Below are 12,161 nucleotides of genomic sequence, written 5' to 3' on the forward strand. Positions count from 1 at the left end.
AATAGGGGCAATAAAATCAAGATTTGTAATTGAGAAAACATCACATGCAGTAAAAAGCATATTAGCAACCTGTCTAACATGTGCGCGAACTAATGTAGGTAGCTCAAAAGCAAAACATCAGCATTTACCACAACCAGATTTTCCATTTCATACATTACAAATTGATTTTACACATGCCAGCGCAAGGAAGCATCAAGTACTTACTGGTAATAGTGGATCAATTTAGTAAATGAGTAGAAGCTTATCCAACCTCAAAAGAAACTGCAGAAGTAGTCTGTCAAAAGTTGAGCAATGAAATAATACCCAGATTCGGAATACCTCACCAGATTAACAGTGATAGAGGATCTTCATTCACATTAGAAGTAATTCAAAAGTGTGCTAAAACTTTAATGACCTGGGTCAAATTACTTCCTCAAGTCCTGTGTGAAATTAGAATGACTCAATCTGCAGTAACCAAATTATCTCCATTTGAAATAAGATCATTTCCAACACCATGGTCAGCTTCCAGAGGGGCACCGCTAGTAGAAGGTGATGTATATTGCATTGTCCACTGATGTTCACAACCTGGTAGAAAAACTGAATAATAACTATCAGAAAGTTTGTCTCTCTCAGCCTTTCCCCTCCACAGTTCCACCAGTGGAGACAAGGAGACGCATGTTGGAGAAGCCACTAAAACCAAGGACTCTCTGGGAGGCCGCGCGTGTTCCAGCCCCAGACTGTACTGGCAGTGACGAAGAACCAGCATCCTTACGGACGGACAACCTCAGTGGATTCATGCCAGCAGGGTTAAGACCAGCCCAATCGGACCATCTCAGGCGTCGGATCAAGCAGACGACATCTCCGGCGAGCCAGCGCCCGGATCCAGAGCAAATAAACACACACGGGTAGATGACATCTCAGGCGAGCCAGCGCCCGGATCCAGTGCACACACGCAATCACTGATTAACACACAACGTCTGAAAGAGCCACAGCAAGGTACTCAAACATCCAGCAGGAACAGAAAGCCAAAAGTACCACATGATGTCTAACCTGATAAAGCCAGACTCATTTCATCCTGATAATGGAGAAAATGAAATGCCCATTGTCATCATACGACGCTTATTCAATGTCTCTCGAACCTGGGACCAGGCCAGGAGACGACTGAAGAACTGTTTTTCTTATATATTGTCTTATATATTTAGGTTATTTATCATATCTATCGCATTAACCTTAGGATTTCTCTTTGCTATTTTGTATTGTAGACTGCAACCATGTTCACATTTCTGCAGGTCATATTTTGCTGACTATACCTCATGCTCCATTTTGCAAGACACCTACTTAATGCACTCCTCACGCTCCCTAAAATCAGTAAATAGCAACATAGACGCCACTAATAAACCATCTTATGCACCCCATAGAGCAGGAGCTAATGCCTGGTATGAAAATGCCAGAACAGCCGCTCGTGACTTAGGAAACAGTAACTGTTATGTCTGTTCAAAGGCTAATCCAGAACAGGTAATAGTAGGATACCCCATATCCGGTTTCCCCCTCACTGAGGGACTAGAGAAAATCGGCGGAGATAATGCTCTCTTTAAAGACACTTTACAGTTGACTCTGAGCCCTCTCGACTGCCTACTTAGACACACACACACACCAACTAACCCTGAGACTCCATTAGGCGAATTATTGAAGTTATCTACTGACACCGCAGGGACCTGCGCCCCAATGAAACGCCCTAAGAATAGGTTAAAGCCCTCACTGCCCTTAGGACAGATCCCTCTCCATTTTAATACTAGTATGATATGTCTGCGCAGACTAAAGTTAACTGGCCCAGACACACACATAGATTATACAAAGGATAACTATACATTCTTCTCTGACTCCCCAGGTGCACGCTGTAATGAGACATGGCTAGCTGTCTCTATGGCTGAAGTTTTATCATATCTGGAGGAACACACACACAGTTCAAGTTCGAGCAGAGACTCGATCATTGTTCCCCCAGACGGTGTCTTAAATGATACTGACTGGGGGGAGTTAGTTAAATCACACATGATCACGCGCCTGACCAGACCAATCCCACATGCTTATTGGTTGTGCAATAATACCCTTAGATTAGCTTTACCTGTTAATTGGACCGGTACCTGTGGTCTAGTAACCGTTGATGTATGCTGTACTTTCATTCCCAATAATACCGCCCCTAACGGTTCATTCACACAAGCTATGAATAAACTTGAAGCATTGCAGATAGAACTAATTGCCAATGCAGGTCACGGTCAGTGGCTACATAAGTGGCTACAGGACACGTTTGGAAGATGGAAGGAACTAATTGTAGCCTTTGTAACCGTTGCAGCATGTTTTTGATGATTATTGTCTGTTGTGTGGTACCCTGTGTACGTTCAATGATAACCCGTATAGCTACTAGTACAGCTACTTCAATGTATTTGCAATTGGCACAAATTGACCCAGATTATGTGTCAGATGTTACCAATGATGTTCCTGATGTGTATATTGAACATTAGGTTGTGAACTATTACATTTTATGATTTGCTTTTTATATTATGTTATTACATTTGTGATTTTTCCTTTCTATTTGAGTTATTATTTTTTAAAAAATAATAAAAGAGGGGAGCTGTTAGGTATTTTGATACCACGGTTAGCATTTACAGAAGATTGTTTTATACAGAAAAGAGTTGCTCAATAAGGCCCATCTACTAGTTGTTTTTCTCTTTCTCTGTGACCCAAGAATTAATGTGTAGGACTCACAAGCTGGTACCCCAAGGTCGAAAACACCACAGAGATGAGACCACTTCCTTACTCCCATCCTCCCTTTTTCTTTATCTCCTGGAAAAGGCTCGTTAAAGGCTAGGTGGTTTGTTTCAGAATTCACTGATGAAAGAACTCTGTATTCTATGTCTAGGAGTGTATTTTGCTGGGATGATCATAAATTGTAGCTGAGCTGATAAACTACACACAGGATACTTCTTTGCTCACAAGGCAGGAAGACGTTTCCTTATTTGGTCTGTACCGGTTTGAACTGGGAAAGCTGACACACGAACCTTTTTTTTTCATCTATATAAACTGCTGTGTATCAAATAAACCTTTGAGTCGATTGGGAGGGCAACCTAAAGCAGTCTCTGTTTTCTTGTTCTCCCAAGCTGCTCCCGAGCTCGTACTAACACGCTGAATGGCATACCTGAGTGTTACTTTAAATAATTAGGAATCTTAGAAGGAAAGGACAAAACTCTGCTTATCGCTCACGCCACGGAGGAAACCCGGGACGGCAATTTCCTTCACTGTCTAATAACTAAAAGTTCATCCATGCTTTCTAACCAAACAATGACAAATAATCCTAATCCAAAGGATATATTACTAGCTTTGTTGCTGCAACATGGTTTTCAGCTAGCTCAATTTACTAACTCTTTGCAGTGCAGTTTAAGTTTATGGCAACTACATCCACTTCTAAGCCTCTAAACTGACTCAAATGTACATTTCACAGGTGTGCAAGTCGCACCTTTGATGGTATGCGGTACTTGAGTTCAAATTAATCCCCTCAATGAACTTTAGGGGGGTTTTGCGTATTGCTTGACTTCCTGTGTAATAGCAGCAGAATGTAAATAAAAATTACAGAAATATCACAAACAATGTAGGGAACAATTAGATAACACCAAGAGTTACACGGTAAACGTTTCTAGTTCACGGTGTCTGTCAGAGCATGTAAGAGCTAATATTACATTAAGGATAGTTAATGCATGTACACAAAGGATAAATCCATGAATCCATGTTGCATATATTTAGAACTTTGAGAGCTATATGTACTATCATGGATGAACAATAAAAACGTTGGTTATCCTCTGACAGTTCCTCTAGCGCCACCACCTGATCAAATTAATTCTCTCCCAGCTCTGCTGTAAAATGTTAGTATGCTAGCATGCAAATGTTAGAAATGTATTCAATAAAGCGGGCACTATGTTAGCATTCAGCCACCCACTAATGGTGCCACCTTTGATCAGTTATTGTAGCTGTAGACAACTGCACTGCATCTCAAATTGTGTACTTTACACTTTTGCTGTCAAATTGTTGTCAGCGACCATAGTAACAGTAGTGGTCAGTATCATAATAGGGATAGTGAAATTAAAACAGTCCAAATGTTGAGAATGCTCAATACTTTTAAGTAGTCGCCATGTTAGCTAGGTAGCAAAAAAGACAGAACCACAAACTCATGCAAAAGTTGTTAACTAGCTAAAAGCACCATATTTTTATTGGGCCTTTATGCTAAATGGCTTGTGGTATTGTTTTGTTTAGCTGTGTTGAATTGTTTCTGTCACTGTTAAATGTATTATTAGAAGACTAAAAAGTTTTAAATTTTAGCAGTTAGCATTACAGTCACAACCAAAAACTGCAAACAAGAAACAAACACTAAGTACTGTGTTTGATTTATGACTACCATGCCGAAAACACAATCACATACATAGTGTTACATGAAAAACTCTTTGGGTCTTGTTAAAGGTTTATTTTTTGACGCCTGAAAAAATGTCTTTGGTTAACTGTGGTTTTGTTATAGAAGGGTTCGGGGTTAGGTCAAGGAAGTGGGTGGATTTTTATTTAGGTTTTGTTGTAACTGTAGATTTAATGTTTAATACTAGCAGCTAGCACACAGTGAGTGTAATGTTCAGTTTGTGACAACACATTTAAAAGATAATAGCTTTTCATTTCTAAACGATCTGCTTATTTAACAAGGCTGAAGCAAAATCAAACCTTAACCATTGATGGGTCACCTGATTTCATGTTTTGTTCTACATCATAAAATAGATACAACTATTCTGTAATCACCCAAACTCCTGGATTTTGAAGCCACTACATGTGCCAGAGAAGGTGTGATGGTAATCCTCAACATTTTCACAGCAAATACAGGAACTCCGTAATTTTACAACAGTTTGTCAACAGTTTGTTAGTGTTTCATTAAAGTGTAAATCATCTTGCAAAAAAACATGGAAGTATTCCCACAGCTTAATTTCTGCAGTAACATCCAAGAAAAACCCTGTGGCTACATCTTAAAGGATCCAGGTGTTAACATCAAGGTTGGCCAATGCATACACGTTTTACTAACGCGGAGTCTTGAGCAATCAGCATTAGCTCAGCACTGCACTGCAGCTAGCCATAGTTTAAAGCTCTAGATTCCCAACCTTGGGATTAAGACGAGACCATAAAACATTACAAAAATTAAATATGGGGCATAATAAATCTAATAAGGGATGAGAGAAAGAATAAATACTGGATATTTTAACCTCATTAAGCATCCAAATGTCCTTTGAATCAAACTTGATAGAAAAGTAATAACTTTTTTTTATCACTACTGCATCTTCACTCGATATATAAGGTTCAGGTGTACAATAGGAAGTTAAAGAACATCTCTATTATTTATCTAGAAAATATTATCTGAACATCATAAAATTATGCTGGTATGAAACAAATTGCTACCCACCACTGGAGACCTTTTTTTTTTTTTTGTAAATTGCATTAACATCTGGGGAACCATCAGATTACTTCCTAATCATGTGACACACAGCCTACAGACATATAGAGTCAGCAGACATATATAAAAGCAGTCCAGGGTCAATCGATATCAACCCGATCGATGCTGTGGTCGTCCCCTGAGCTCCTCTTCATCGTCAGCTGCAGACGACAGCTTTCTGACATTTTTAAAATGGCCTAAACGTTTGTTTTCCCCGATGGCTGGTTGTCCTCTGGTATGAAGCTCAGAGCGCTGGGGAGTGTAAAAGCCAGCGGTTTGTCCCGAAACCTCCTCAGCTCTGCATCAACTTGAATTTAAACCGAGTGACTGAATGAGGCCGCGATGAGTCCGAGTTCCTGTTTCAAAGAGACAAGAAACAAGATCGGTGTTTTACATGTCAGTCGTTGAGCAGCCTTTGGGGAATTAAAACTTTGGCACCACAGCCAGAAAAAATGTATAACAATAAATAGGTAAATTTATGCTTTACATAACAAATTAGTGATTACTTTTTTCTGCTATAAATCTTGAAACAGTTTTTCTTTCCATATCAGGACATCTACCCTCAAACTTTCCCGGATTAGGACCAGTTTTACCCTACACTGTTAACGAGCCCTGTAGATTACCACACGATGGGCTTTCTTAATTGCCTTTAATGGCTTGATTTGTTTACCCGATGGTTTTAATTGCTTCTTAATGGCTTCATTTGTTTTAATATTTTTGCAGCACTTTGGTCGATGTGACATATCAATAAACTCTCTCGATTTGTGGTCCATCGTTTACAAAATCCACAAACTTACACAGTCAAAGAAGGGAGATTTATTAGCTGTCCCTATCATCACTGTAGCTTAATGTCCCCTGTAATTATTCATGTGGGTTTGGGAGAGCTCCAGACACCAAGATGTATTCAGTGCAGGTTTTGTTTTCAATATTCATGGAACTCAAAGCCAAGTCTCAGTGTTGAGTTTTCTTGTCATTCAGTTGTGGTTTCTCCTCCATTAATATTACAGAAAATTGGTACTTTCATTATTTATATGAAACAAACAGCAGTGGTAAGTTTAAGTTTCAGGGGAGAAAAACTGGAGTTACATTACACTACCAGGCTTTTTTAAATTTATTTTGAGATTTCATATAAATAAAACTGAAATCAACAGATTACAAAAGTATTTAAGAATAGAATTTAATTAATTTAATTAAGCAGTTAAGTACATCCACTTCCAGAGCCCTGTAAAATAAATATTTTTCCAGTAACTGTGGATCCAAAATGCTGCTTTCTGCCCTCAAACTTCTCCGGTGTTGCAGTTAATCTCAGCAGTAAACTCTTCAGCCTTTTCAAGGGTTCAGAATCTCTTTCTAAACGTACACGGAGTGATGTAGGAGCCGGCAAAGCAGAACAAAGACTTTAAGGCGTGTGACCCTGGTGGAGGCTGCAAGCCGCTGTCGTGGTTTATCTTCCTCTGAAAGCCTTTCAGAGATGTGGTTTCCAGGGTTTTTCTTGTTGGGGGGAGATGCTCTGAAATTACCTCGCAGCTTTGTGGCGACTCAGACCCCGAAAGAGGATCAGAGAGGAGGTAAAAGGTGGGCTCAGGACAGTTTGTACTAAACAGCAGCGTCAGGTCAGGGTTTAGTCGTCCTCCTTTGGGAGGTTTAATTACTCACTGGTCATCTGCCTAAACACACAGCAGCTTTAAACCAATCGGGGGTTTAGACTAGCAGGACAGATTATCTTACTGTGATTATTTTATCGTGCTGTAAAGGCGTACACAGGTGTTCGTGTTTGGGTTTAGAGCTAATCTCACACTGGGAGAAGGAGGAGGAAGGTCTCTGCATCATCTGATAACACTACCACTTCTTAATCAGCTCCACTTTACACAATGAAGTCCTGCTGAGTGTGCATCATGTTCTCTCCTGGCTGCAGCACACGAGTCTACATGAAGGACACAAACCAGTCCCCTCTCACCTGTGGTGGTGTTCTCATGTGCCGTCCGATCCTTTATATTCTCTTAACTGGAAAGGGCTGGGAGGGAATAGCCGTCTTTGTGTCTGCAGAGAAAAGAAAAAGCGGAGAAAATGAGGTGGGCAGGTATGAAACTGCAGCTACAGCAACTCTGCACATGCACCAAAATCAGCCTCTGTCCTGAAGCCACAGATATCAGAGAAGATCTGCAAATACTGCAAATGTTCAAAATACCTGCAGAGGAAAGAGAAAAAAATTACCTAGACTGTCAGCAGATTACACCAAACAGACTATTTATTTAACTCCTGTGAGAAGCACCTCGAGCCTGAACCTGACTGATTTACAACTTTCCACTGCGGTTTATCTGCATGTAATCAAACGGTCCCTCCTTCACAGCCGAGGCACAAATGAGCAGACGCTCAGCTCCTGCGAGTACAAAGCTTCAGACATGCAATGTTTTTATTTTCAACCGCAGAACATGCATTTTATTTAATGACCAGCTCAGCTGTTAATCAAACTGAGCGTGTCTCTCTCTGCAGTGTGATTTGGTTTCATTGCTACTCAGATCAAACATGAAGCTTGATTTGAAGTAAAAACTCTCACTTCTCTTTTACTCTATTTAGGCAGCATCATCCAAGGGCAGCATACAGCCATTTGAAACACATTTAAGTCATAATCTAATGAATTTGTTAGGATTTCTAAGTTTTTATTACTATGCTATGCAAATTAAACATTTCCATCTGAAATATTAAGTTGATGCTGTGGAGTCCATTGAATCTTGTTGTTAACGGATGACATATAAATCCTGCTTCCAGTCCAAACTCCTACTCCGTTCATTAAGGCTGTTGTCTTTATAACGCATTTTAATGCTTAATATTTTATTATATTTAACCTGAACACGTTTTAATCCCTCAGTCAGAACACGGTGTATTCCGGTTTGGACCCGGAAATGGTTAATGACGCCTCAGGCACAAAGTCCTAGGGACTGGCCCAGTCGTTGTAGGAGGCTGGTTGCAAAGAGACATATTGTGCCGCACCAAAAACCTCTCTGTGACTGCTTGGGTGGGCAGTAGATGGCTGTGGTCACTCGTAGTTTGCATGGAAAACGCAGACTAGTCTGCAAACACTGGCTCACTGCTCTCAGAGTGTAAGTAACACTTGGAAAATTAAGACACAAAGACGAAGCAGAAAATTTTCTCCTTCAAAGTAAAACTTTGGAATGCTTTGGCTGTAGTGGTGAGGCACAACTTTTATTTTGAAGGCCAATGTTCCCCATTTCCAGTTTTCACAGTTTACTACTTAACATTATTCGTTTGCATTAGAGCCCTCTTGCAGTAAAAGAGAAAATATATAAAATACATAAATAAATACAATCCATCAATAAACCAGCGTGGCATAATAATGTCTTGCACAGCTTTACTATCTTATGTGCATTTGGTCTAAAACACAGGAAATATTTCTGTCTTTGCAACTTGGTGAGTGTTTGCAGAAGTCAGCGTATTTCATGGAAACTGTGGACAACTGTGGTAATCTGCGAGTGACCAAACCAATCACAAGGTAGTTTCTGATTCAGCACCGTATCTTAGCAACCAATTTCACCTAGCAACTGCCAGCAACTATTTGCCAACCAGTCAGGGAATAATACATTAGCGACCAGCAGTGACCAGGGTTCACTGGTCTCTAGGCCTGTGTGACTGGACCTTTGTTAAAGTCACGTGAATAGTGGTCTAGTTAGTGGACAGCAAAACCTGAATATACACTGGTCTTGCAGTTGCACAGTAGCATCATATTGCAGGATAATGGTTTGTACACAGTGTGTACGTGCGAGCTGTTTCTGAGGTTGCACAGAGGTACTCTCATCTTAAACTAAAGAGCTAATTACACTGAGTTTCTTTATGATCTTTCTTCATTTTGTTCTGGTTCCAATATCAAAGAGCGCTTGTCTCATGTTGCTGTTAAATTGCAGTTTGGCAGCAACAACGTCACTATTTCTGGATTTCTATTTCAAATCTGGTTCTGGCAGGACTCTGAAGGTAAACCGTTAATGTGAATTTCTCTGCATTTAAGCAGCATCAGATTAGCAGTTTTTACTGATTTACCCTATTGTTGCAAACAGATTGCACATAATTGCCAAATTTATCCAATTCAATGTAGACTGATGGACTGACTGTTTGAGTTTCCATTTTAACACCAGTTGAAAATGGCTGCGAGAGGCTGCAGACTTCATCTCCGTCTTCTGTCATCTCTAACCACTGAAACATTAGCTTAAGTAATTTGATGGACAACAGAAATGGAAAATATTTCAATTAAAAAAAAAAAAATCACAGTTCTGAAAGAAACAAAATGATTTGTTGCAGCATCTTGAAGTGTACACGAAACACTATGTGGATTTACACTTTGAAGCCCTGCTCAGGAAATGTAAATACATGTAACTCTGTCTGTGAAGCTGAAGTTAAGAACTCTGTGCTTAACAGCCATCCATTTTCTTCCGCTTATCCGGAGCCGGGTCGCAGGGGCAGCAGCCCAAGCAGAGAAGCCCAGACCTCCCTCTCCCCAGCCATCTCCTCCAGCTTATCCGGGGGAACACAGGCCAGCCGAGAAATATAATCTCTCCAGCGTGTCCTGGGTCTGCCCCGGGGCCTCCTCCCGGTGGGACATGCCCGGAAAACCACCTCAACTGGCTCCTTTTGATGTAGAGGAGCAGCTGCTCTACTCTGAGCCCCTCCTGAATGGCCAAACTTCTCACCCTATCTCCAAGGGAGAGGCCAGCCACACTTCGGAGGAAGCTCATTTCTGCCGCTTGTATTCGCGATCTTGTTATTTCAGTCACTACCCACAGCTCGTGGCCATAGGTGAGGGTAGGGGCGTAGATCGATCAGTAAATCGAGAGCTTCACTTTTACGCTCAGCTCTCTCTTCACCACAACAGACCGGTACAGCATCCGCATCGCTGCAGCCGCTGCACCAATCCGTCTGTCGATCTCCAGCTCCCTTCTCCCATCACTTGTGAACAAGACCCCGAGATACTTAAACTCCTCCACTTGGGGCAGGGTCTTGTCCCTGACCCAGAGTGGGCACTCCACCCTTTTTTAAAGTTATAGTTTTTAATTTTTAAGTACAGAATGTCACCGGGTTGGTTTGTTGGTAGGTTCCGCTCAGAGCCATTTAATGGACCGATAACTGAATAAGACTCAAAGGCTCTGAATGTGTAATTTTCATGAACTTCAACATTGTTCTCATCTATAAAATGCTTTACAAACCTGAACATTACAGCTAACAGGTGGATTTTTAGTGCAGCTGGCTGTAGCTCAGTTCGCAGAGCGGATCAGCCACTAACCAGAAGGTCTGTGGTTCGATCCCAGGCTGCTCCAGTCTGCATGCCAAATATCCTTGGGCAAGATACTAACCCCATGTTGCTCTCCGATGCATCCATCGGAGTGTGAATGTGTATGAATGTTAGATACTTAGCACTTAAGCTTAGAAGTGCTTGTGTGAATGGCTGTGATTGGGTGAATGAATTAGCTGTATAAAGCGCTTTGAGTGCTCGGACAGAGTAGACAAGCGCTATATAAGAACCAGTCCAAACAATGATGACTCCTTTACTGCTAAAGACAGAGAGAGTGAAAGTGTAAAGAATATCTTTGGTTTGTTAACATAAAACTCATTGTTACAGCCAGGAGCAACTCAAAGGTGATCCCCTTGGACTGAGTTTAGGTTTAGTCCCTCATTTTCCTCTGAGTTATCGGTTCTGTCACTAGTTAGCTAACATAAACTAATTTAAGTCTATTAGCCGCAAATCTCAAAGCTAAGCTGGAGAGACAAATCAATCAATAACCTTTTTATTTAGCAAAAACCTATTTTTTTTAATGCATGAACCAGTATTAGGATCTGTTTTCATAAGCCCTTCATCAACTCAGCTGGTCTTCTGTAGAGAACCCACCAACGCAGGAACCACAAAGAAAGGCAGGATTTAAAGTGAGATCTTTCTTACTATGAAGCGACAGCTCTCCTTTGCTCCATTACTTCCTCTAATGTCCATTTAAGGCTCGCTCCAGATAGGAGTCGGTCCCCATAGACTTTGATGTTAAAATGTTTCACGTTAGAGCAGAAATAAATGCATTTAGAGCCTGCTACAAAAAAACGGTTTGGGCCTCTGTGCACAATTATCCAATTTAACTACAGAAATTACACACAGGCTGATGCTCTGCAACACAAACTGTCTTATTTTTAGTGCTCCAAAGTCACTCTTTTTTAAACTGTGCAATTCAAATAACTTCACAATATCTGCTTTAAAACACTACATTAGCATTTATTTGTGCCAGGTTGGTAGGTAAAGTCACCCAGTGCGAGTTTGCAGCAGATAAAAACACATTACTGAGGAAAATTTTTTTTGAAATATCAACTGAAGATTCACCCTGCGTGGAACTAAAACCTCCACCTTCCCCAGCTTCACCCTTTAAACCGCATATTAGAAAACCACACATGGTTGTACGCCTAGACACTAAAACCAGTCTGTTACACCTGCACTCACCCGGGCAAACACCCAACTAAAACAAGTCTGAGCCAGCCAGCGAGCAGGATTAAAGAAACGTGACCTGGAGTATCAGGGCCACATGGAGAGCAAGGTGCTAAAGAAAACCTGCACAGCTTTGTAGGAAAAAGAAATGGGACTCCTCGGAGTCGTTCCCTGTGTGCCTTTTCGGGGAGTCTTTTCATT

At 41.0% G+C, this 12,161-nt stretch overlaps 1 protein-coding gene across 2 annotated transcripts in view; it reads right to left on the reverse strand.

Moving 5' to 3' along the window:
- Positions 1-3,274: 3,274 nt before the first annotated feature.
- LOC309689481 (uncharacterized protein) overlaps positions 3,275-12,161 on the reverse strand; it is a 62,250-nt gene continuing 53,363 nt past the window's right edge. For both annotated transcript variants that reach the window (XM_082505924.1, XM_082505923.1), the window contains 2 exons: positions 7,449-7,531; positions 3,275-5,847 (listed from right to left, as the gene is read on the reverse strand). In XM_082505924.1, coding sequence (XP_082362050.1) covers positions 7,492-7,531 — 40 coding nt within the window. In that variant the 3' untranslated portion in view covers positions 3,275-5,847; positions 7,449-7,491. The remainder of the gene's footprint in view (positions 5,848-7,448; positions 7,532-12,161) is intronic.

Source organism: Aulonocara stuartgranti (genome assembly GCF_965226115.1).
Source record: "Aulonocara stuartgranti genome assembly, chromosome: 15".
Classification (NCBI taxonomy): Eukaryota; Metazoa; Chordata; class Actinopteri; order Cichliformes; family Cichlidae; genus Aulonocara; species Aulonocara stuartgranti.